This window comes from Myotis nattereri (assembly GCF_964212035.1).
Source record: "Myotis nattereri genome assembly, chromosome: 14".
NCBI classification, from domain to species: domain Eukaryota; kingdom Metazoa; phylum Chordata; class Mammalia; order Chiroptera; family Vespertilionidae; genus Myotis; species Myotis nattereri.
In genome coordinates, this window is record NC_138089.1 from 38,433,276 (window position 1) to 38,459,474 (window position 26,199).

At 48.0% G+C, this 26,199-nt stretch overlaps 1 protein-coding gene across 1 annotated transcript in view; it reads left to right on the plus strand.

Moving 5' to 3' along the window:
• Window positions 1–24,377, plus strand: part of GALNT15 (polypeptide N-acetylgalactosaminyltransferase 15) — a 31,177-nt gene extending 6,800 nt beyond the window's left edge. Inside the window, exons 2-10 of the mRNA XM_081105857.1 lie at window positions 2,956–3,122; window positions 5,053–5,257; window positions 10,605–10,772; window positions 13,209–13,326; window positions 15,285–15,479; window positions 17,916–18,047; window positions 18,411–18,515; window positions 20,256–20,399; window positions 22,309–24,377. Of these exons, the coding sequence (XP_080961983.1) occupies window positions 2,956–3,122; window positions 5,053–5,257; window positions 10,605–10,772; window positions 13,209–13,326; window positions 15,285–15,479; window positions 17,916–18,047; window positions 18,411–18,515; window positions 20,256–20,399; window positions 22,309–22,455 (1,381 nt within the window). The 3' untranslated portion in view covers window positions 22,456–24,377. The remainder of the gene's footprint in view (window positions 1–2,955; window positions 3,123–5,052; window positions 5,258–10,604; window positions 10,773–13,208; window positions 13,327–15,284; window positions 15,480–17,915; window positions 18,048–18,410; window positions 18,516–20,255; window positions 20,400–22,308) is intronic.
• The last annotated feature ends 1,822 nt before the right edge of the window (window positions 24,378–26,199 follow it).

Sequence of the window (26,199 nt, forward strand, 5' to 3'; positions counted from 1 at the left end):
TTATTAAAGGTGAGAAGGTGAGCAAGACCCAGGCCGGCCCCAAGGAGCTTGGGGGACATGGGGGGATACAGACAAGCAGCCAGGCCTTTACATGGTGAGCTCAGAACTGAGATATGGAAGTCCCCTGAATGAGGTGCTCTGCTGATCTGATTAGGAGCTGGGGGTCAGTAACCCCAAAATAGCTTCAGAAAACCGTGCAGAAACCTTTCTACTGTGTCCTGGCAATGGGAAGGCGGGGGGTGTTGCTGCCACAGCCAGGCCATCTGGTGCAATGCTGTGACTCACTCTCTTCCAATCACCATCCAAATGCGTTTTCTGAGCTCACAGGGGATCCTGGAGCCGCATGAAGAGAGGGCAAGCATCTGTGCGTAAACACAGCCCGTGATCTGGGAGAGTGAGGATACAAAGCTAACATTTCCTGAGCAGCTCTCTTGGGCCAGGATGATCCCCTTTAATCCGGGCAGCACCCCCGGGCTGCAGAAGGGTATCAGCATCCTTGTGCTGGCTAATTAGGGAGTGTAGACAGCAGAGCCAGGATTCAAAGCCAGGCTGATTTGATTCCAAAGCCCTAGATCTTTCCTCTCCCCTGCTGCCACTCAGAAGATGGACAAGTGAGGTCAGACTGGGCCTTTGGACACGTGGGTGTGTGTGTACAAGCTGAGGTAGTAAAATATGCACCAGCTATCTGGTTGAAGGACAAAGAAAGTAGCTAGCCCCATTGTTTAACAATGAAAGTACATATTTCTCCGTGGCTCCTCTCCATGGTCCCATGTGCACACTGCCTCATTGATTCTCTCAGCAGAGCTGCAGCCCACATAGAGCAGGGGGACCATGCACCCCCACCTGGCAGAGAGAACCTGAGGCCTGGAGACCCTCAGGCAGGGCCAGTCTGGTTGTCATTCTGCCTGCAGGTCCACCATCACAGGTGCCTTTAGATGTTGGAAGCTTGGAGTCCTTGAGACAACCCCTTTCAAAAGCAAATACCCCTCTGAGGAGAGATGTGGTTTTAACAGCTAAAACCTAGAAAGAAGCCCCTTGGAAAGATATTTTAGGGAAGTGCCCTTTGTGAACAATTGCAAGCCATACCCAGCTCCATGTATCAGGTTATTATACTGTGGACTCACTCAAAATCTCAACAGACACGATGCCAAGCAAGTACAGAGCTTCCTATTCACCTGGATAAAGGAGGGAACCAGCCTCCTGGCAGAGGTAACACCATGCACCCCTTCTACCCAGCCATGAGCCAGCAAAGCAGAAAGTGCATGACAGCTCTGAAGGGAAATATCCAGCTTTGCCATCTATCAATAATGTGGCCTTTAATGAGTACTGCCTTCTAACGAGGCTCAGTTTTCCCATCTGTAAAATGGGGTAAAGTAGCCCAAGCCACAGACTTATTACAGGGTGAACATGCAGTTAAGTAAGTGAAGGGCCTAGCACAGTGTCCGGCACGTTGTTGACATTCATAAATGTCTAATCCTTGTCCCTTCTTCAATAATAATAATAATAAACATTTATTATGTGCCCGGTGCTGTGCTAGGTTTTAGGAATACAAAAATAAAGAAACATGTCTCTGCCCTTAAATGGGTGACAATTACTGTTCATAGGACACTTATGTACGCCATCCTATGTAGGCCTCACAACAGCTCTAAAAGATTGGGAACATATCCTTCTGCTGTAGGCGGCGAGAATGGCACCAGGTATTAGACTGGTAGGGTAAGACCAAACCTTGGTGCAGCAACCTCAATACTTGGGTTCTGGCTAGGAAAGAACTCAGAGTCCAGACCCAAACCATAAGAAAACATTTACTGGGTAAATTACAGGTGCAGACAAAGTAATTCCTATAAGAAATAGGCTTAGGAAAGAAGTTACAGAGGTAAAGGAAGGGCCCTCGGAGCTTGGGACTGAGGAAGCTAAAGGTAATGTGCCTGGACCCAGGAGGGGGAGGGTAAGGAAAGGGGGAAGGGAAGGGAAGGGAAGGGAAAGGAAGGGAAGGGAAGGAAAGGGAAGGGAAGGGAAGGGAAGGGGGAAGGGAAAGGAAGGGAAGGGAAGGGAAGGGAAGGGAAGGGAAGGGAAGGGAAGGGAAGGGGAGGGGAGGGGAGGGGAGGGGAGGGGAGGGGAGGGGAGGGGAGGGGAGGGGAGGGAAGGGAAGGGAAGGGAAGGGAAGGGAAGGGAAGGGAAGGGGAGGGAAGGGAAGGCAAAGCAAGACAAGGCAAGGCAAGGCAAGGCAAGGGCACACTGGGTCCTCTGTCCTAAGGGTTTTAAGGGTGGAGATTTTAGGGGACGTCCCTGGCAAAGATCTCAATAGACTATTCTGCCACTTTCCAAATGTGTCCTTTCAGAGTTGTGGTCTCCACTGATGGATTGGTCAGCACTAGGCCAGGGGTCATTATTCAATGCAGCTGGTCCTGATGTCAGCCATGCTGGTTTTGTTGCTTATGTGGGCCTGGAGCTGAAATACAACTGGGGCCTAGATGTTATCAATAGGGAGAAAAGGTCACCCTGCGGGGAGGTCCACCCTACAATTGACTGTCCATCGCTAGGCACCTGGGACTTTCCATCCTGGTGACCTTCTGTTCCTGGCCCATTGTCCTTGCTCTGCTCATGTCGGTCTAACTGCCTACGGCAATTCATTCCCATCTTTACAGATTAGGACAGTCATCTGCTGAGAATGGTGGCAACACCGCTCCACTCTTCTGAGAAAGGCATGGATTAAACACTGGAAAGGAGCTCTTGGGCTCCGAGGACTGGGAGGCTGGGAGGTGGTACACGGCACTGCTGTGGGGCGACCTGGGCTCTCTGTGTGGGGATTTTAAGAAAACTCAGGGAGAGCTGTAGAGTTGGGAGGCGAAGCATGTGGTTGGAGCAGCCACAGCCAGGGCCTGGGAAGTGAGTTCGAGGATGTTGAACACTTTCTATGGCCTTTCTTCCCATGGTCCCCGGTTGTTGTCCCTGCAGGTGTCTGCAGCAGCACCCTGAGGACAGCCTGCCCACGGCCAGCGTCATCCTCTGTTTCCACGACGAGGCCTGGTCCACCCTCCTGAGGACGGTGCACAGCATCCTGGACACGGCGCCCAGGGCCTTCCTGAAGGAGGTCATCCTCGTGGACGACCTCAGCCAGCAAGGTGGCTGTGGGCTTCCTCCAGGCTCCACCCGGCGGGAGGGAATCCTGGGCGGTTCCCATGGAAACATGAGGGTCTGAAACCTGTTTAGGAAAAGTTCCCAGAAGCGGACCTCCAGATGAGAATTCAAGTGCAGGTAATTCATGACTTCTGAGCCCCCCAGGCCACCAGTTCAGAAATGGGGGAACAGGATAGAAACCGTGATGAAGACGAGCAAGGTGAGAGTCTCGGGAAGGTCGTTCCAGCCTGGGCCCCTGGGATCTCTCCCCCGAGCCCTGACCTCCTCACCGCCCCACTCGCTTCTCAGGTGAGGAAACTGGGGTCTAGAGAAGAGAACTGACCATAGCTGAGTTATGCCAAGTGCAGCGGAGTCAGGCCCAGAGCCCCAACCTGCAAATTCTGCTCGAATGCTTCCACTGGCAGGAAACTCACGAATGGGGACCAGCCACAGCATGGCTGAGTACCTAAAGGAAGATGGAGACAGAGGAACCCCCTCCCTGACTTCCAGGGCACTGGTTCTCAAGAATTGCTTGGCAAGCTTGTTAAAACTGCTTTCCGGGCCCACCTGAGCTCCTGGGCCTGCTATTGGGCTCAATACTGTGTAGTTCTAACAAGCTCCCAGGTGATGCCGATACTGCTGGTCTCTGGACCAGACTTTGAGAGCACCACTGCTCTAGTCGTTGGCTGGGGCCTGAGGACTATATTTCTGGCTCAACTAAATGGCCTACAGAGCCCGTCCTGGCCTTGTGGGGAGGTCAGACTGCTCCAAGGGAAGCCAAGCACTTGTGAGGTCTGCAAAGCGCTTTCTAAGGGGAAAGACGGAGGACAGGACAGAGTGGACAGGTGCCTTTCAGTTCTCCCGAAGTTCCTCATGCTGGGAGTTCAGCCAGTCTGGCCCTGGCAGGGAGTCAGATTAGCCAGAGGCCTCAGGAGTGCCCAGGGTTACTGAGTCCCATCAGCTGCAGAGTAGGCAGACGAAAGAGCAGGTCCTGGGCTAAGCTGGGTTGGCTGATGAAGGTGCCCAGAGTCTCTAAACCAGCGGTTCTCAACCTGTGGGTCGCGAACAATGAAAATACATCCTGCATATCAGATATTTACATTATGATTCATAACAGTAGCAAAATTACAGTTACGAAGTAGCAACGAAAATAATTTTATGGTTGGGGGTCATCACAACATGAGGAACTGTATTAAAGGGTCGCGGCATTAGGAAGGTTGAGAACCACTGCTTTAAACCCTCAGCTGGGGCCGAGTTCTCTCAAGAGCACACCTGTGGTCCCTCCCCCGTCAGCTGATGAACTGGGGAGACTTTTCTCCTCCCTTCGTGTGTAGAGGCAAAGGAGCTGGGCCCTGGGCGTGTGAGCTACCTCCATTGTCCTCAGCTCCTCCTGCTTTCCATCTCCACATGTGGAGTGTGGCTGTTGGCCTCATCATCACAATGATGCTGCTCTACTCTGGGCATCACATTTATATTTTGGGCAGGAAAAGAGTGAAAAGGCAGAGACCAGCTAAGTTTAGAAAAATTCGGTAAAACAATAGTTTTTCCAGAATCCTCTTATTTGTATATTTTTACCAGAATTGGATCCAAAGGCTACTTACTAGCAGCAAGAAGTCTTGGTAGGTAAGAGCTTCTAGGTGCTCTGAACAGAAGCAAGTTTCTGTTAATACAGTGGAGGAGAGAATGAATGTTGGGGAAAAGGACGAGCATCGCTCAGTAGAGGGGCGTCACCGAGGGGCCGGTTCTCAGACGTCCACGTTCAGAAATTTCAACAGCTTCATGAATAGAGAGCCTTCTCTAGGGGGTGAACTTGGAGCTAACAAACTTACCCAAAAAATTAATTACAAAGGAATAAATCAGCACAACATTTACCACTGAGAAATGCACCAGTCCAGTGGTGAGATGTTGCACTGACCACGGCCCTGTCGGTTCCAGGACAGCTCAAGACCGCTCTCAGCGAGTACGTGGCCAGGCTGGAGCGGGTGAGGCTGCTCAGGAGCAGCAAGCGCCTTGGTGCCATCAGGGCCCGGATGCTGGGCGCCACCAGGGCCACCGGGGACGTGCTGGTCTTCATGGACTCCCACTGCGAGTGCCACCCGGGCTGGCTGGAGCCCCTCCTCAGCAGAATAGCTGGTGACAGGTAATCACCCACTGGGGTTTGGGGAGCCAGAGGTGGGAGGAGGGAGAAACGGTCTAGGCGTTAGCCTGCGGACTGAAGGGTCCCTGGTTTGACTCCGGTCAAGGGCACATGCCTGGGTTGCAACTCGGTCCCAAGCAGGGGGCGTGCAGGAGGCAGCCGATCAATGATTCTCTCTCATCGTTAAGAAGCACAGGGAAGTCAATAAAAATAAAAATATCTTTAAAAATATATTGAGATATATTTTGAAATCAATAAAAAAGTTATTTTTTAAAAAAGTACTGAGTTCAGGGAGGGCAAATGAGTCATAGAGATAGCCACTTGACAGCCGGGCTGTTCCCTCTGCTCCTTTATTTGGACATTTAGGAAGTCAGTAGTTAATATCATTAAGCCTTCTGTATACTAGTAACCCTACTGGACTCTTTTCAGATGCCTCAGGCAGATATTTTGGGCTCCATTTCACAGGGCAGCGGGGGCTCAGGGAGGCGAGCAGGTGTGTGAGGCCTGCACACACTCTGGAGCTGTTGGACACACTCCGGGTCTACTGCTCTTTTTATTGTATATGAATTTTTAAAAAAGAATTGGAGAAGTGGATCGGGGAGAAACATTTAGTCACGCCCACCCCTGGTTGTGAGACATGCGTTAAAACAGTGGTTAAAACCAGTCCCTCGTGATGTCTGCTTCTCACACCGGCACCATTTTCCCAGAGCTGGAGATTTCTCACCCTAGGCGGAGGGGAAAGAACTTGGCAATGCCCCTGTTTCCTCAGCTATAAATAAAACGGGGCTTCCTGAGAAGGCTTCCATAGTTAAGAGGTGGTGAGTCCATAAAATTCTAACTTCCTGGCTCTTCCTCTTCTCTCTCTCTCTCTCTCTCTCTCTCTCTCTCTCTCTCTCTCTCTCTCTCTCATCTCCCCACTCCCCCATGTGCATCTGGTTCTTGACCCATCCTGGCGTGGCTCCCTGCTCATGTCCAGTCTTCTGTGATCTGACGCCTGTGGGTCGCCCCACACCCCGTCGCTGCTCCCTGTGCGCTCGATCTTCTCTGGCCCCAGCGTTAGGCTTGCAGGCCCTCACAGGTGAGGCCTGAAAGAAAAGCCACCCAACGGGGTCTGAGTTCTCATCTCTTCCCACTGCATGTAGTGATGCTCTGTGTGCTGTGGCCTGGGAGAGCGTCCCCTTTCAGGGTCTGCTCTACTCCCCCAGTGGCCTTGTCCGGCGTTTCCTCACCTCCTCTCAAGCAGAGCAAAATGGGAGAACCCATCAGGTGCAGCTCCTAACAGCTGCTGCTCTTTGAGAGAGCAAAGGGCCCAGCTGCCTCTGAGGCTCCAGGCAAGAGGCGTCTGTCACCAGGCGAGGACCTGTTGCCCCCAAAGCAAGGAGAGGTCTTTAAGAGCTTTCATTAACAAGGTGGGGTGGGAATGGTGAGCAAACAGTGTAACAAGCCACAAATCAACTCTTTCAAAGTCATGGCTCTCTCAAAACCCTGGCCAGAGAATTCAGGGCCTGGCGACTAGCCCTGGTTCCCCTGCCCACAGAACAGGCTGAGAGCCATATGGCAGTGTGGTCTAAACTAGTAAAAGGAGTCCCTTCCTCATGACCCTTTACTCCTATCCCTCAGAAACGTGTCATAATATTCTCCTTTTGCTAGAACAAGACACCTTAAGGCTGCCAGAAATTCAGAAGTAAACATGCAAATGCACAGTGCCTATGGTATTTGAGGCGTTCCTTAGGCGTGGGCATGCACAGCCTTCATAACTGCACCCAGCCCCAGACAGTTTCTCTAGGAGCAAGGCTTTTAAGGCAGTCGTAGGATGTGGTGCTTGGGAGCTGGCTTCTACATAAAGGAACAAGGATAAAAATCTAGAGTAGCTGTCATTCTAGCTGCCAACTGCGTTATGCTGACTGCCCTCCGGTACCCACGCCAAGGAATGAGAGTCAGGGCTCGAGAACAATGAAGATTTCCAAGGAGGAAGAGGCGCACCCTAGCGAAGTGCTGAAAGGCAACGCCATCTCAGGGGTGATCCTGGCTCAAGAGTCTGTCCAACGCTGTTTCCCCTGTGAAGACTGGGCTGGTCCCCTATCTTAGAGACACCAGCCCTAAGGCCACTGAGTGTTCAGCCAGGGCTCAGCCTACTCAGTGGGGAGAAGCAAGCCAGGGCAGGGTACAGACCACCTCCCACCTCTCTGCCCTTTGAGGGGTTTACTGACAGAAGGCAGCCTGAAAAATCCCAGGTGAGTGCGTGTGCGTGTGTGCATGAGTATGTGAGTGTGTATGAGTGAGTGTGTGAGTGCAGAAGTGCGAGTGAGTGCATGAGTATGAGTGTATGCTGAGGAGCAGGAGCGGGTCCGAGATGCCTCCTAGCCCAGCAGAAGAGCAGCCTTCTGTGGGTCTTATGCTCCAAGCCCTATCTTACTCCACACATTTTCCCGCCCCCTCCCCCCGCCCCCCAGCATGACAGAGTCCTGAGGGGCTGGCACCCAGTCCTGGGATCGCACCTGAGCCACAAAGAGCTCTGTGTAGAGAGAATTCAGAGCCTCTGCTTCTCAGTATGAGAAGCTTTTTACAAACACCAAGCATTTGAGTGAACTTCCCAAATGGCTTCACATATCGTGGGCTTGGAAGAACATCAAGGCCCAGGAAAAAGGGGAAGGGATGAAATAATAGGGTTGTTGCTAAGGTTGCAGTTAGCTCTTGACTATCTGGATGGTAGTTCATTAGTTGACCTGATAGGGACTGTTGGTGCCCCCCACCCCCATTCATATGCTGAAAACTGAACCCGAACACTGGGACCCAGGGAAAACCGAGTGCACAGGAGGCTGTGAATGAGGGAAGGGGTGACCCAAGCACCGTCAGATCACAGGAGACGGGACATGGAGAGGAAGCCAGGCCAGGATCGGGACTTCAATTAACCAGCCCCGGCGGACAGCTCAGCTGCCTCTGTTTGTCTAGAAATTGAAACACTTGACCTCCTGGAGCTTACAAAGGCTTAAGAGAGGACCCACCTCGTACCTTCCTGAGGTTAAAACTCAGTTTGCAAATGAGAGAATGATGGAGTAAGCAGACACTTCTAGCTCCTTCCGAGTCAAACAGGGTAGCTTTGCTATTTTGCTTTAAATGAATTCCAAGCACACCAGACACGTTTGTAGGTATGAAACCCAAAGCTAAATATAAGGCTGTTTGGGTTTGTTTGTTTGTTTTTCAATCACCCTTTCTGAGTCACTAGACTGCACTACTCCCTCATTCAGCCCCGGTGAAGCAGCCGCTGTGATCCACGGGAATAAAACCAAAACAGAAAACGTTTTTTTTCACTTCCTTCCCTGACATTTTATCCTTCATCTCTATCCAAAATGTACTCAAAGAGGCTCCTGATTAATCACTACGTGTCTGGTTAAAAATAGAAGGAAAAGGAGACTTAACGGGGAAAGATAGCGCTGGGAATCAGTAATGCAGTTAGTAGTAGTGAGCTTTACACATGACTCCAAGCTTCCAGCAAAACCGAGCAAAAACAGGCATCTGATAAATTTTGGAGTTCTCATTTTCTGATAAAAAGTAACGTACACTTTGTCAAAAGGGCACCGCTCAGAGGTCTGGGACGAATTGATTGTGTGGTTGCTCAAGTGCAATGTCCTTTCTTGTCCCGTTATGATTACTAAGATGGCACAGATTTGATGGGATTCTTCAGAAATCAGCCACACGGTTCCCTGGCTCTTGATTCTGAAATTCCACAAAATGCTCTGCCAATGGCCAGATCCTTCCGTCTGCTCAGTTCATCCCCAGCAAGTGGAGACTGGAGAGGTGGGGCTGGGGGCCCTGCTTTCATCCTTGACCTTGCTTCTCAGTTTTCTTAGGTCGGTGCCCTGTGCCCCAGGGTAGTGGAGACCAAGCCGGATGAGGTTCCCCTCACCTGCCAGAGGGAACAATGTGCAAAGGGCAGGAAAAGCATATCGAGATCCTGGCTTTAAATCGAAATCCCAGACTCCTCACGACAACATCAGTCACTAAGGCCTCAGATTAAAGCAGATAATTGAATCTCAGGACCACCCTGGCTCTCTCTGTGGCCCTAGGGCTTACGCCAGCCCTGGCCGTCTCCGAAATGCAGAGGACAGAGATGGAAATTGATGGGAGTGTAAACCGCGTGGCTTCCATCTCTCCTTCCAGGATCCTCACGTTCCTTAGAAGGGCACCTGCCAGCCACGCCTGAGTTGGGGCCTGACCCATCCCATGGCATAGATTTTAGAAGTCAAAAGAGGCCAGAAAAAAAAATGTGATCTTGGTTAGGAGAGCAGCTCCTGGTACATCTGAGTGATCACCTGTTTTTTTTAAACAGGTGAAGTTTGTGACTTGTACCAATTTCCCACATCACCCTATCTGAGGTTACATGCCAGGCTGTGCAAAAAAAAAGGGGGCGGGGGTAGGGATAAAATATAATCACCAACAGCATCAGTAAATGAACAAATAAATCTGAACTCAGGACCTTGGCTTGCTGGTAGGTACCACGTGCTCATATACACATACACTAACACCAGGGGCACTTCTGGGGCCTGGCAATCCTCAGCCCTCAAGCCAGTCAAGTATTGTAATTACAGGGAGGAACAAGAACAGACCCTAGAGCAGAAGCCCATAGGCCCTCCGAATCTGTGTGCAATATTTGTATATGTGCACTTGATTATTCTTCTGAGGAGGGGTTCATAGTTTCCCCCTAATTCTTAGAGATCAAAGACCGCCTAAACGTCAAGAGTCGTAGTCCTGGAGCACTATAGCGGAGAAAGACCTCTGTGGGAAGCAGTTCAACCTCTCATTTTACAAACGAGGGAACTGAGACCCAGAGAAGCTCAACAGCTGTCCCAAGGCCACACAGCTCATTAGTGGCGAGCTGAGTCAAGGACCCCATTTTCCTGATTCTCAGTGCTGTCCACAGAGGTTTTCAAAGAAAGAAAGGGGCAGGCGTGCTCTTTAATGAAATGGGCCCCCAATTTTCTATGGAAAAACATATTTTCTAGAACATTGCTGACCAGTAACATGAGTCACGTAGAATTTAAATGTTTCTAGGCGTCATATTACAAAATAAAAAAAACCATGAAATTAATTTTAACGTATTTCACTAAATCCAAAACATTATCATTTCAATATAAAAACTACTGAGATTTAAAATTTTTTTTCATACTAAGTTTTCTAAATCCAATGTGTATTTTACACTTTTACCACATCTCGATTGCATATTTTAGGTGCCCAATAGCCACATGTGGCTGGTGGCCGCCATGTTGGGCAGTGTGTGTTTAGATGATATTTCTATCCCCCTATAAGGGAATGGTTTGCCTTCCTTATTTGATCCTACAATTCTTTCCAGGAGCCGGGTGGTGTCTCCAGTCCTAGATGTGATTGACTGGAAGACTTTCCAGTATTACCCCTCCAAGGACCTGCAGCGGGGTGTGCTGGACTGGAAGTTGGATTTCCACTGGGAGCCTTTGTCGGACAGTGAAAGGAAGGCCCTCCTGTCCCCCATCAGCCCCATCAGGTGAGGCCCCATCATGGAGCCTGCTTCTCCTTTGCTTCCTCAGGAGGGACTTGGCAGCCAGACTGTCTGGGAGCTAATCCAGGGTCCCCCAGTTTCTCAGCAAATTACTTAATTTGTGCCTCAGTTTCCTCATTAGTAAATTGAGGATAAGAGACTGACTGAGCAAGTTCAAGATAAAAGCAAGCTACCTATCCTCACCTTCCCAGAGGGAACCTGCATCAATAATCCATCAGTGATAAAAAAAAAAAAAGAAAGAAAGAAAGAAAAGAAAAAGAAAAAATAATAATCCATCAGTGATGATTATAAACCTTATAGGGTCGTTGTTAAGATTGAATGAGTTAATATAGTTATTAATCCTTTCACCTTGAAAAAGGAAATAAAAAATGCATATAAAAAAGATTAAATGATTTAATATATAAAAAGCATTCAGAGAGTGCCAGGCACTCAGCTGTGTCATTATTGTCATGTTGATGGAGTTGGCAAAGCTCTTCCAGACACCTTCAATAAATCCCAGTGTGAGACTGTGGCAGAGCCTCAGCTGGGATCTTAACCGAGCTCTGCCTCACCAGGTAACACTGGAATTTCCCTGGCTTCAGGTCCTTTCTCAGTAAAAAAGAAGAATTCAGCCAGGTGAATGTTAAGGCACCATAAGTATTAAAATATATCTGATTTTATGTGTTGCTTCTCAAGTATTTGTTTTTTGGACAACCAAGTAGAGATCTTCTGGTACAGAACAAATCTAACCCAAACTGAGTTCTGTGAAACAACCATTTTATTAAGCTCTTGGACTCTGTGGGTCATGAATTCTGAAAGGGAGCAGCAGGGTTGGTTGCCTCTGCTCCAGGGTCTGCTGAGCAGGACCATACTTCACTAGACTAGACGGGCTGGAAATGACTCAACAGAGAGGCTGGAGTCCCCTGAAGGCTGTTCACCTGTCTGAAGGTTGATGCTGGCCATCAGCGGGGACTTCAGGGGGGACTTCTTCACCGTTTTCTCCATGAGCTCATTGCACTGGGTTCTGAGAGCAATGAGCCAGGTGAAGCAAGCGATATCTCCCTATCCACCTTGTAACAAAGTAATTCATTGAGCTGAAATTCATATAGCATAAAATTAATTTTTAAAAAGCGAACAATTCAGTAGCATTTAGTGCATTCACAATATTGTGCAACCACCACCTCTCCCTATTTCCCTAGAGTTGATTTGAGCCCCAGGCTTCTGTGGGGAGGGAGTGCCCCATCTCGGCTCAAGCTGTCCTGCATGGGTGTTCACCACAATGCACCTTCCCTGGTCCTGGCCTCTGGGGTGGGGTTGGCATGCCTGGCCTACTGCAGCCTGTACCCTCCCCGCAGTGTCTGCCGAAATCCCTCATCCGCTCCTGGCCACCATGCCACAGCCCATGCTTTCAGGGAGCTGCACCCACCACTGCCGGTGCCCCATGCTGCTGCTTGGACCCTGTCTCCTGGGGCAGAGGGTGGTGAGGGGTAGCTGGGCTCCCAGGGCAGCCACGTGGAAAGCAGGCAAGGTGCCCGCCTCTCTCAGATCCCCAAACAACAAGCGCTGGGCCCTTCTCCTCCAGGAATTAACCCTGATCTTACAAATAGTTAAGTGGTACAGTTGGAAACTGTATTAAGTAATATTCAATCCTGGTTTTCAGTATTCTGGTATAATTAGTATTTTTAATAACCTAAGTTTTGTTAATGCAATGCTGTTTTCTTGGTTATGAAAAAAATCTGAACTTTGAGTCATTTATATCTTGAGACATATCCAGAGTTTAGCTGCATGAATATTTGTCCCATTAAAAAAAAAATGTTCCTGAATGAAGGGACACACTTATTCAAAAGCCTCTGGCTACACCTCTTCCTGTTTATACTTTTCTGGGAGATTTTATTGTTCTCTTAATTCCCTTACTCTGGGCTTCTAATTTCCTGTGTTTAAGCTAGCATTTACACATTCAACACATTTAAATGTCATGTGTATTTCCCCCAGGGTGGGCGGGACCTCACTACTTCCACAGTCCCTGGTGGATTTATCTTAGAATTGGGGTGGATGGTCATGGGTCATGAAGCAAACAGAATGGGTGAGGGCAGGGGCGAGGAAAGAAAGAGGAGGACAGAGCTGGTCATTGCCCTTTGTCCAGGCCTAATGCTCCCTGCCTTAGGGCATATTATTTTAACCAGGGCCTTCTTCCCAAAGGTCTCAACAGAGGGCCTCAAGCCAGATGGCAGGGGATCCTCAGGTGTGGCCCTATAGGAGCAGTACCTGAGGATGGGTATACTAGTTAAAGGCCCAGGCAACCACAGCTCTTTTTTCATAAAATGCTGGGCTTTCTGACATGGTTGTTTTGTTCCAGTCTTGCCATTAAAAGCATGAACTCCCTCAGCCCCTGGAGCCCAGCAAGCCTCCCTGATGTGGTCTGTTCCTGTCTTCTCCCTCCAGGAGCCCTGTGGTGCCAGGCGGGGTCGTGGCCGTGGACAGACATTACTTCCAAAACACTGGAGCGTATGACCCTCTCATGTCACTGCGGGGTGGTGAAAACCTCGAACTCTCTCTCAAGGTATGCCCTGCTCCAAGGGCGGACCCAGGAACCATGAGTGGTCACAGGTTGGAGGCAGTCAATAGAAATGCCACTGATTGGGGATAGGCTGAAGAGAAATGATAGTCATTATAGGTGGTGCATCAAGCCTCCCGTGTCTTCCCCTTCCCCATCTCTCATGCCCTACCTTGATTTTGCCCCCAGCCTCCCCCATGAACTTGACTATCAAACCTGCCCACCTTATCAGTCATCCACACCTTAGTGCAGACATCCCCCTGCCTTGTCCACTCACAGCACCCTGAGCATCTCCGTGATTTTCACAGCACTCACACCAGAGCAAACCCCAGGCATTCTGTATATTGAGTAGTTTGGTCCAAACAACTTAGTAAGTATCTGTTCTAACATCTTAGCACCCGCTGGACACTGCACACTTCCCTAACTGTGGCATCAGACCGGACACCACCACCCTCATTCCCTGTTCCACATGGATGTTAGCACGATATTTGTTTTTTTCATCAAAGCAACTTCTGAAAACCCAATCCAGTAAAGATATTCTCCATCGAAAGTACAGCGATAGAATGCTGAAACCATGAATTACCTCGGGCTTGTAGTTTGTGGGACATCAAACAGATGTCACTATGTTTCTCTCAAACATTTAAACTATACCAAGGGGCCCTTTGAGTTTGCTGGGGCATCCTGGGGTACCTGGGCACACAGTCTGGGAACCCCAGCCTCGGTATGTTTCAGTTAATAGGCTGCCTCTGCTAGGAATGTTTTCATTTTCACCTTTATTCCCAAGTGTGCAATGCAGGCTTCCTGTCAAATGAATTCTAGGCATTTGGGAGATGTGAGAGTCAGAGGAGGGGCAGGGAGAGGGGACTTCCTGAAGTAGAAGAGGCTGTTCAAGGAAAGCTTGCTTTGATCGCTACACAATAGTTTCCCTTGCCTTTGCAGCAGGAGACTTCACGAGCCACTAGGAACCCCCTTTTCCCTGAGGAAGCAGCCTTTGGAGAATAGGGTGCTGCCCTAGCTGGTTTGGCTCAATGGATAGAGCGTGGGCCTGCTCTAAAGGGTCCCAGGTTTGATTCCGGTCAAGAGCATATGCCCAGGTTGCAGGCTCCATCCCTGCGGGGGGGCATGCAGAAGGCAGCCAATCGATGATTCTCCCATCATTGACGTTTCTCTCTCTCTCTCTCTCACTCTCCCTTCCATTCTGAAGTCAATAAAAAAAATATATCTCTATATATAAAAGGCCGAGTGACTGTCCGACCACCAGACCATCCAACTGGCCAGTACCTATGATGTGCACTGACCACCAGGGGGCAGATGCTCAATGCAGGAGCTGCAGAGCTGCGGTGACTTGGCAGCAGCGGTTCTTGGGTGACGCAACCCGGAACCTGAGAGGAGGGAGCCCGATTCCTCGAGGGCTGCATGATTCCACCTTTGCAGTGGGTTCTGTTGTTGCTGGGGCACTGTTGGCCCCAAATCTGGTTTACTGCCAAGCTATGGTGACTTGGCAGCAGCATTTCTGTGGTTACTTAATTTTCTTTCAATGTGCACGAATCTGTGCACTGGCCCACTAATATATATATATATATATATATATATATATATATATATATATATGGAGAGGGAGAGAGAGAGAGAGAGAGAGAGAGAGAGAGAGAGAGAGAGAATAGAGTGCTAACCCATGAGTGCCAAGTCTATGTGTGTGATTCAAGGGAGAGCATTCAACTAGTTGCATGGGTGTGGCATCCTCACCCCACCAGTTCCATCCCAGGACAACTACGCCCATTCTTCCTATTTTGTCACTTCCCGGGACTCCACCTGGAAACTCTGCTGCACCCTGCCGACTATACTTCCCTTCGCCATCTTGTGCCCATGATTTCCTGTGCATGTGGCTGGCCCCTAGCAGGCCCCTTATGCCCCATGTTCTTAGAGTGGAGTGCAGAAGTGTGTCTTTTGTCCTTTTGTGGCAGGCCTGGCTTTGCGGTGGCTCAGTTGAAATCCTTCCCTGCTCTCGGGTGGGGCACATCTACCAAAATCAGGAGGCTAACTCCCCACCTGACCAGGAGGCCACCCTGCTGAACAAGGTTCGCATTGCTGAGACCTGGCTGGACTCATTCAAAGAAACCTTCTACAAGCACAGCCCAGAGGCCTTCGCCCTGAGCAAGGTAAGGAGAGCCCAGCAGGGGCTTCTGTGCCTACTATAGGGCCACCAGCTAGAGGCTGGGCCAGGGAGCGTCTCTTCCTCCTGTCTAGAGGGAAAATAGAAGCTTCTGGCTTGTGCTTCCCCCAACCCCAAGTTGTCCCTCTCAAACGGCTCTTCTACCTGGTGGGGCTGTCCTCTGTCCCTCTCAGCATTTTCTTGGGGCTTTACCGTTGGTCTTGGCCTGGAACCCCCTGGTGTCTGTGGGATGACATCTATGGGATGCGGTCCTTCATCGTGGGCCCAGAGGAGAAATTGGGAAGAGAGTAAGGGATGGAACAGGTCTCAGAGGGCCTTTTAATGCTGGGCAAAGTGCTCAAGGCTGTAAAAATAAACACAAAAGATCCAACACAACCACAGGGGGAAAAAATTTAAACATTGAATTAAAGTCCACAAACATTGTCTCTTCAACTGGTCAACTGTTACTCAGCTTAATTCTTATGGAGTGACACAAATGCTATTTCATGTGGGACAGGGGTTCATATTAATGTTTCCTGTGCTGGGAGTGGGGGCTCCAAAGGTAAGATTTTTCAGGACCCATAAAGGTGCTGTAACAGCTCCCCCAAGTCCCTCATCAACCCGCACTGCTGAGAGTGGTACATTCTCTGATCAATGTTCCTTTGATGACTTTCATAAGAACGACACCTCCTACTGGTAAGTTAGGAGAACTTTTTTCTGACATTAAAAAAATTAATTTCTATTCATTCATGTTCTAGAAGTGTCCTATTGCTTACTTTGATATCAAGATTTCAATAATATCACTGCCTCCCTGAAGGTGTTTGATAGCATGCATTTTCTTTAAATCTCAATAGCTAAAAATTAATTTTGCTCTAATGATTTCTATCCTTCCATCTCCTTTCCTGCCTCCCTCCTCCCCCCTTCCAAAACCCTCCCTTGAACTTTGAGATACAGAAATCCCACACACCCAAAGACAAGGCCAGGGTTTCAGTGCTGAAGGAGTTGACATTCTCTGGTTTTCTCCTCTGTAAGACATGGTGTACAGGGCAAAGTTTTCTGTCAGCATGCATCCACATTTGATTCGGGTAGATTTGCCAGTTTGTTTCACCACCAAGAAAGATGAAGGTGGTGGAACTCTTATGAAGGAATGTTTTTGCTTTACTAGCAAAGTCCAGCCCTGGAGAAGAGCTGGGGAGGACTCAAATGGACACTAAGAATGCCAAGAAACTATCAAAAAACCTACAGTATTTCCTGACAGGAAAAAAGTGACAGTCCTCTTTGGTTTAATGGTGGGTAAATATGCTGAATAAACAAGAAAATCCTGACTTAGAGAAGTTGCTCTCAAAGTGGATAAATGGTGGATGCCGATTAAATGCCCTGACCTACTGTGGGACAGGGCCCAGGGATGTGAATTTTAAACAAGTTCCTTGGGCATTTCTGACCCAGGTGCTCAGGGGTCACACTTTGAGAGGCATATAGAGAGCATTTCTGTATGGCAGACTCAGATCCTACTCTTCCCAACATTTATATCTGAGGACTAAGAGAGGGAAAGAGTAAAAGCAAACTGAATTCCCTTCACATAGCCAATTAGATCAAAGTCTAATTTCCAGGCTAGAGGCCATCAAGTTAGAACTCTGACACAGACTTCCTATTTCAGCTCCCTCTCTTCTCCTCACCCCAAGAAATAATTCTCTCTTTCTTTTTGTTTGTTTTTGGTCTTTTGACTCTCTCCTTAGCACTTCTCTCTTCCCTAAAAATATCCAGGATTTAGTACTAAAATTCTGGGTAGGGTTCTTTGTATCTTATCAATATAGCCCAAAACACTAATTTATACTAAAATCTTAAGGACTTACCTTGATATACATCCTAGGACAAATGCATTGTAAAGGAGAACCTCAGAAAGGGAAGATAGTGTAGCCCAAGGAAATGATCTGTTAATGGAGGAAATTGGGCATCTAGAGGGGACGAAAGGTAAATTCCCTTTGTCCCCACCCTCACTGCGTGAATTCCCACTTAGTTCACCTCAGTCGCCTTTGGGTCAGGCTCTGCCTCCTCGAGGCCCATCTTGATGTTGTTCCACACCAACCTAGGGTTCAAAGCCCCCTCACATTTTGCCAGCTGCCTAAGAAAGGTCGTCAAGCATGGATCTCGTCTTTGTAGACTGAGATGTGAGGGCTTGTGGGAAGGGAGTGACATCACCTACCATGTTGCTGGTTCCACAGATGTCTCTAAGGAAGATCCATCCTACTCTATCCTGTCCAAACCCTCTTCTCCTCACACATGGCCCTCTCCCCTGTCTGCAGCCCCGGAGAACTGTGATCTTGGTCTCCTCATTCTGTCCTAATCCTCCCGCTTTAGCCACGTCGATCCCTCCTCCACCATGTAAGTTCTGATGTACAACAAGATTTCTCTGTCTCACTGCCGTGTGTTTCTCCTCCCCCAGGCTGAGAAGCCAGACTGCACAGAACGCCTGCAGCTGCAGAGGAGACTGGGTTGTCGAACGTTCCACTGGTTTCTGGCCAACATCTACCCTGAGCTGTACCCATCCGAGCACAGGCCCAGGTTCTCTGGAAAGGCAAGGCGTGACCCAGGGAAGAAGAGGAGGAAGCGGAGGGGTGGGCTGCTTCCCAAGACAGGACGTGGATGTTCCGATGGTCTTCATGACCCTGGCCAACCAGCCCAAGCTTGGCAGGGCCTCGAGGCTCCCAGGCCTGCCCTGAGGGAGGTGACTGGATTGCCCCATAACCCATCCCAGAGCCCCTCACCAGGACAGGTGCCGCCTGCCTCCTTCAGGAGGCCTGTCCCTTAGGATCAGTGCCTTCAGCTTGTGGCCTGAACATGGCACCTTGAGCTACACTCCAGAGAGGGGAATGGCGTCTGACAGAGGGTGTCTTGCACGGAGGGCAGGATTCACTTCCGTATGGATGTCCACTTTCAGCTCCACAACACCGGACTTGGCTTCTGCGCAGACTGCCAGGCAGAAGGGGACCTCCTGGGCTGTGCCATGATGCTGGCTCCTTGCAGTGACAGCCGGCGGCAACAGGTGGGTGGTCAGAGTTCTCAGGGTCGTGATCAGGGAAGACCTGTAAGTGGTCTTGCCCAGGGCCCCTCACTTCTCTTTGGGGCATCTCCTTTCAGTGGTCTATAACCCTGGATGGCTCTCAGTTCCCCACTGTGATGACCCAGCCCAGCCCTGCCTACCCCACCCCCAGCTGCAAGCACAGACATGGACCATCATCAGAGAATGCAAGAATCTGAGCTCAAGGGAAATGGAGAGGCTGCTGAGCCAATGCTTTTATCTGACAGAGGAGGAAACTGAGGCTCAGATGGTGGCCATCAGGGTTCTGGCAGGTAAAGACATGAGTACCTTGAGCTGGGTAGAGAGGGGCTGTTGTGACGAGGAGCACATGCCCATATGAAAGGACAGCTGCACCTGCCCCACCTCCATAAAAGGTTCTGTTTTGTCTGAAACTGGGTCCAGTATTATTAGGTCATCCAACATTCTCAAAGACACTTGAAATCCAGCATTTATGGAAAAGCTCCCTATTAAAATTAAAAACTATAATCAGAGGTCAAAGAAAAGCTATATGCAGGCTGATTTCCACCAGGGCACAATGAGATCATTAGCCAACTAGCACCTGAAGTGGGGAAAGTGGGTCACCCGAGTGGGGCTGTAGGCTCAGCAACACTGACAAGTGTTGCAGTGGTGCCTCAGACCCGTGACTCATGACTCGTAGTCTTAGGTCGCAAGTTCTCTGATGCTGAATCCTGCCCAGAGGAGATGTGCTGTGTCTTCCCGGTATTTCATGGGGATCTGTGAGAGCTGATATGTTTAGGGCACCACGGGAGCCTGGTGCGTGTGTGTGTGTGTGTGTGTGTGTGTGTGTGTGTGTGTGTAGGGGAGGGAGGGCTGGATTTGGAGCAGACAGGCCTCATGTCCTCTGGTGACCAGATGCTCCTCTTGCCAGAGGAAGACTTACTCACAGAACAGATGGAGTCATTGGCTTGCAAGAGCACTGGCCTCACTCAGAACATTTCCCATGCTCGGAGCAATTTGGTTTGTGAAATTCCTGCCACAGGGAGGAAGCTTGCACAGCAAGAAGGAAGCAGAGAGTACAAACGCCCCTGGGGAGAGGTGGGAGGCAGCACATCAGCTCTCCTGAGGTGCCAGGGCTGGCAGGAGCCTCTCCCTGGAATAGAGGCTTGGATGACGTGTGTGGGGAGCATTGAAGACCAACTCCATAGATTGCCCCGAGGCCCCACTCTGCGGTGTGGCTGGAGTCCTCAGAACCCAAAAGGAGTAGGGCTGCCCTGAGACAACAAAAGGTTATGGCCCAACAGACATCCAAAGAGAAATGCTGAGCATGACTGGCTGGCATGCTACCCAGAGGGAGAGGCCCGGCCTTGAACTAGGGGTGTTGCTCATGGGTATATATAGCCCATCACAGGTCAGGCTTTTTGAAATCCACACTGAGAAATCCAGGTGGCACCTGGTTAGAATCCATGCCCAGGAAGGATGGGTCAGACTGGTGACTTGTCTACTCCCTGGTTGTGGTTCTTAACCTTTTTAGGTTACATCTTGTGGCTGCCGTACAGGGGGCAGGATCAACCCCTAACCCAAAGGTTGGTTCAGATAATGCAACTGATGACTCCACACACCTCCCTCCCCAATACCTGAAAATTGCCCCTAGACCTCAGGTCTATTGTGAGCTCTGCTTCCCTCACCTCCAGCTTGGAGAACATGTCCTGCTGGCTGTGCTAACACCTGCTCCCTCTCTCCCAGCACCTGGAGCACACCGGCAGGAAGGAGATCCACTTTGGAAGCCCACAGCACCTGTGCTTCGATGTCAGGCGAGAGCAGGTGATTCTTCAGAACTGCACCGCGGAAGGGCCTGCCATCCACCAGCAGCACTGGGACTTCCAGGAGGTAAGTAATCCATTCAGAAAGAGCTTGGCGGTGCCGGTGGTCAGCATTACGTCCCAAGCCCTTCCAAGAGGTCAAGTATTACCATTCAGACCTGTGCCTCCATTGCTTAAATTAAATGCTTGGCACGAAGGCCCCGGGGAGGTAAAGCCAACTTTGCAGAAATGTTGGGTATGTATTTGAAATGTACTAATTTGCCATGTTTCTGTACAGCTCTGACCTCGTTGTGGCAGAGAGTGGAGAGAGCCCCCTTTTGAAGTTTATTAGCTCAGCTCACAAGTAGGACTATGGAGTGCATGATAGCAGCAGTCCACCACCTTGTGAGGGCGCTTTTAGAATGGAAAGGCTCTCCCCTCATCCACTGCCAACATAGATATCGATATAGGCATCACTTTCTTCCTTTTCAAATTCCACGGTGGGCATGTCATCATTTTATTAAGACTTTGATTAAAGAGAAGTTCTAGATCCTTTTCAGAAGTTATGCTTTAAAAAAAAAAGGAAATAAATAAAATTTAAGTACTGAGGGAGAGTGCATGGGTCCCCCATACAGAATTAGGACAGGAAGATGATAGTATCAACATGAAGTATTCACACACAGCTTTTTCTCTACCTCACATCCTTTTTGGAACAAGTTAGGGTATAAATATACAAACATGGAAATAAATACACACATCCTCCTTATTTCCTTCAACTTCTTGGGAACAAAGAGGGTAAAATAAGGAGAACTCTATGCATCAGTATTCTTGAAGAAGAACATCATATGTTGGAAACGTAGGCTGAACGCACAATAAGCTGTTGAGAACGAACCTTGAAAATATTATGCAAAGTGAAAGAAGCCAGTCACTAAAGGCCACATATTACGTGATTACATTTACAGGAAATGTCCAGAATAGGCAAGTCCATAAATAGAGAAAGCATATTAGTGATTTCTAGTGGCTGGAAAGAAGGAGGAATTGGAAAAGAATGCTAATGAATAGCAGTTCTTTTCACAGTGATGAAAATGCTCTGGAATTAGATAGCAGTGATGGTTGCATATACTCTGTGAATTTACTAAAATCCACCAAGTTGTATACTTTAAAAGAATGAATATTATGATATGTGAATTATATCTAAAAACTACATAAATAATAAATAAATGGACACTATTAGCATTGCTGGTTAAGGATGTTTAAGTTTTCATAAAGACATTGATTTTTCCTTGTGAAGGGCATAGCTAGATTCAGTATTAAATTTGGTAGATTTGAGATAGTCTTTCAAATACGGCTGACTTAGGCCTTCAGTATATCCTTAAAGCCTTACTCTCTACTGTAACCTGGTGGCAGCAGTACTAAATTGCAGGATCAATAGTAGGACAGATTAAATTAAATCATTTTGAAAGCAGAAATTTACAAGTCACTGATAACAATGAATATCACCAATACAACATAAAGACTGAACATACTTTTTACACTGATCATTCCACTAACCAGAACACTCTAAGATATGGTATAATTACCCAACCACAGTAAAGATAACTAAATTAAAGGCCCCAAGACTCTGAATAATATCTACATTTCAGAACTACCTGAACTGTACTACATTTTCACCAAAATACTATAATTCCTCACCAGGCCAGTTTGCATTACCTCTATTATTCTCTTAACTAGAGGCCCAATGCATGAAATTCCTGCAAGAGTAGGCCTTCCTCCCCGCCCCCCGCCAGCACCGGCTTCCCTCTGGCACCCAGGACCCAGGCTTCCCTCACAGCCCTGGCTTCCTCCAGAAGATCGTCCAGAAGGACGTCTGGTCTAATTAGCATATTATACTTTTATTATTATAGATGATTAGTACAAAACTTAGAAATTTCCTTCTTTGCTGACTGACGGAGGGGGACTGACTGGTTGTTGTTTTTTTCCCCCTTCTCACTTTTCAGAATGGAATGATTGTTCACATTCTTTCTGGGAAATGCATGGAAGCTGTGGTGCAGGAAAACAATAAGGATTTGTACTTGCGTCAGTGTGATGGAAAAGCCAGCCAGCTGTGGCGATTTGACAATGTCCGCGCTGTGGATGAACGATGAATGCCAGTGTCTGAAGGAAAAGAGAAGATTGGTCCTCACAGTTCAGTGACAAGAGAGCTAAGAAAGCATGTGTATCCCATGAAGCACATCCTCTGTGTTTGTACTCCTGTGATAGCAGAGAAGAAGGCTCCATGAATGAGTGTAGAAAGTCTTTCCCTTCTCGCACCTATGCCATTGACTGCTGGCTATTTTTGAAAAAGAAAACTATACACACACACACACACACACACACACACATATACATACATACACACATTGTCTTCATCACTGGTAGATGATCATTACATAGTACAGAAGATTCTTCATTTTCTCCATTGGGCATGTATGTAATAATTGCTTTTATCTCTAAGAAGAGAGGCCTGGACATTCTCTGCTAGCACTTCCAGGATGCATAAATCCAATTGATCAATTTATTTAAAATGGCCTTACCTTGGATTGTCTGTGTAACCAACTATGGAAATTAAAGTGTAAAGAGAACATATGGCCTGGCATACCAAAAACTCTGGATTAAGCCTATTAGGACAGGGAAATTTCATGTTTCCTGGTTGAGCCCTAGCTCAGAAGAAGGAAGGGAAGCTACGCAGAGAAGAGCAGGATTGGAGAGAAGATAGAAGAGGGCTTTGAACCAGACCTCCAGCTCAGCCTAGCAGCTGAAAAGCAGCAAACCTGGGATAGGACGTTTTCATGTTAATGAGAATTTTCTCAGAACTTTCTACCTCCATTCACCCTGCCCTAGCCCTTCCCCAATTTAGTGAACCACAACCAGCTTCCCATGCAATATACTTCTCTTTAGTCCTTGGTCTTTAGAAGCGTCAGCTCAGACTGAGGATTCCCACGAACAAAAGTGCATACACTTGAGAAACTGTCCCGATGCTCTGTTACAGGGTTTGTACTGACCGGATCAGAAATAGCAACCTTTGCAGAGAGGCAAACCTCTCTGAGCGGAAATACCAGTGTCTGAGCCAAAATTCTTATGAGAGGAGCCAGAGTTGGGTGTTAATGTTTATGGGGGGGGTGGCGGTGATAGAGCCATTTCTGGGCCTGTAGGAACTGTCTGGGGACCCCTAAGCATGCCCATAGGTTGAACATTGACAACTGTGGGAGGAACACACCTCCACTAGAGCAGAGCCACTGGCTCTCCTTGCTGGGACCCGGCCTAGTGTGACCATACGAGTTGATGAGTGGGGTTGGTTCTGCTATTCAGAAGACACCATTCATGCCCATTTCTCCTCCAGAGAGAGTTCCCTCTTCACATGCTCAGCTTAGAAACCTCCCCTCAAAGATGCTGGTCTCCTTTGGGCTGCTTCAGAATGCAGTATGTTTCAAATAAGGAAAACTAGATAGGAAGTGAGGGTTTCTAAACAATGCCTATCGTAATTATGTATTCCTTCTCCTACTTCAGTCAATGATTCACTCACTGCATTTCTCCTTCCTCGGAAGGCACTTTAGACCTGTGCTAGTAGCTACTAGCCACCTGTGGCTATCTATTTGTACATACATTAAAATGAAAGAAAATGTCAACTCAGCTCTTCAGTTGTACTGGTCACATTTCAAGTGCTTAATAGTCACATGTGGCTAGGGGCAACTGTTTTAGAGGGCACAGATATAGAACAATTTATCATTGCAAACAGTTCTATTGGATAGCACTGATCTACGTAAGTCCATCCTCCCATCAAGGGAAGAAATCTCAGCCATCGACTTCTTCTTTCAGGCTTGTCTATATTTAAAATGAATTCCTCTAATATCTTGAGGTGGAGACCAAGCTAATAAAGGGTATTATTAGCTTGTAAAGGGTATTAATGATTGAAAAAAAATTTAAACAAGACCTTTATTTTTTTAAAGGAACTTTATTATTGGTACTGTGGGTATTTGAAGTTGCTGGGATGAATTAATATAATTAAATAAAAGGCTGAATTCAATTGAATAAGTTGTGTTTGACAGTAATTAACAGGAAGACCCAGATGGCTTATTGCTTAATTGGTTAAGCAAAGGAAGAATGTGGTGTTTCTTGCTTCCTTAACGATCCCCATGATTTATTACTTTATTACAGGAATGGCTGTCAACTTGGTCCCTGACTGGTACTTACAGACCCTTAATTTAAACAAAACAGATGCCTCCATTCAGTTCTAAAAGAAATTCAAGCTTTCCCCATAGTGTAACCGAGTGTTCAAATTCTCTTCTTTAGGGCTCAGCTCTGATTTTGTCCAAAAAATCAATTTAAAAGTAGAGAAACCTGACAGAAGATTTGATTCTCCAGTTCGATCTTCATGTGTCCCCCTGAATTTTATGATTGAAGTATGTTATTTTTTTTTAATATATTTTATTGATTTTTTACAGAGAGAAAGGGAGAGAGATAGAGAGTTAGAAACATCGATCAGCTGCCTCCTGCACATCTCCTACTGGAGATGTGCCCGCAACCCAGATACATGCCCTTGACCGGAATCGAACCTGGGACCTTTCAGTCCGCAGGCCGACGCTCTATCCACTGAGCCAAACTGGTTTCAGCTGTTATTTTTTTTTTTTAAGATTGAATTCATCACCATCACCATCACCACCAAGTTTGCCATTATTAAGTATCCTATTGGGAAGACAGAAGTATTCAGCCAGCAGTCTAGAGTCCAATAGTCTTTATGCTATTTCACAACAGTGAAAGCAGATGTCATACATGGAGGGGCCCTGAGCTATTTCCTCTTTAGTCTCAATGCCGTTGATCCCACCAGCCAACTCAGAATTCCAACTCCTATAGACATCAAAGTCCCCCAGGTCCATGATGATGGACATCTCTGCACCAGAGCTGGGCATTATCAGAGGTCATTTTGATGGGATCCATTTTCTACTGAAAGGCCATGAAAAAAAGCCAGTTGGCCACCAAGTGACCCATGAGCAGTCACCAAATCTGGACAAAGGCAACCCACTGACACGGGGCTGCCTTGCTGGGCTCCATGCTACACATTGTGTATACTCTCTGTGATTGTTCTTTAAAAGCTCTTTTTGAAATGCAACTTGTGACCACTTTTGACACAACCCCAAAGCACCTACCAGCCCTGCCCTGATTATCAAAATGCCTTGATTCAGACATATTTCAATGATGATGCTAAGCACAATAGCCAAAGAGGTGATAGTTCCAGGACTCTAGAACCCTCTGCTATTTCTGTGTACAGAATAGGTCTTCCAATCTCCTTGCCAGTTTCAACCCCTTCCATGAGATGTGTTTTTTGGGATATAGGAGTGTGCCCCTCGCTCTGTTTTAACACTGTGAGGATCTTTGCTGGTGTGGTAGTTCTTTCCATTGGTCTGGGATGCTTATATTTCCTCATCACCAAGAGATCTATGTAATACCAATACACTATGCTATCGCAGCATATAAGCAGCTTGCCTGACTTCATTTGGCTTAAAAATAGTCATCACGATCACTTCTCCCCTAGCGTGACAGTTTGAAAGCTCAGACCTAACAGATCAGACTCACCTTTGAAAATTAAAGTTTGAGCCTGGCTGGCATGGCTCAGTGGTTGAGTGTTGACCTATGAACCAGAAGGTCACAGTTTGATTCCCTGTCAGGGCACATACCCAGGTTGCGGGCTCGATCCCCAGGGTGGGTGTGCAGGAGGCAGCTGATCAATGATTCTCTATCATTGATTTTTCTATCTCTCTCTCCCACTCCCTTCCTCTCTGAAATCAATAAAGATACGTATTTTTTAAAAAGCGTTTTCTCCAGCATCCATGTTCTTGTCGTGTCTTTCGTTG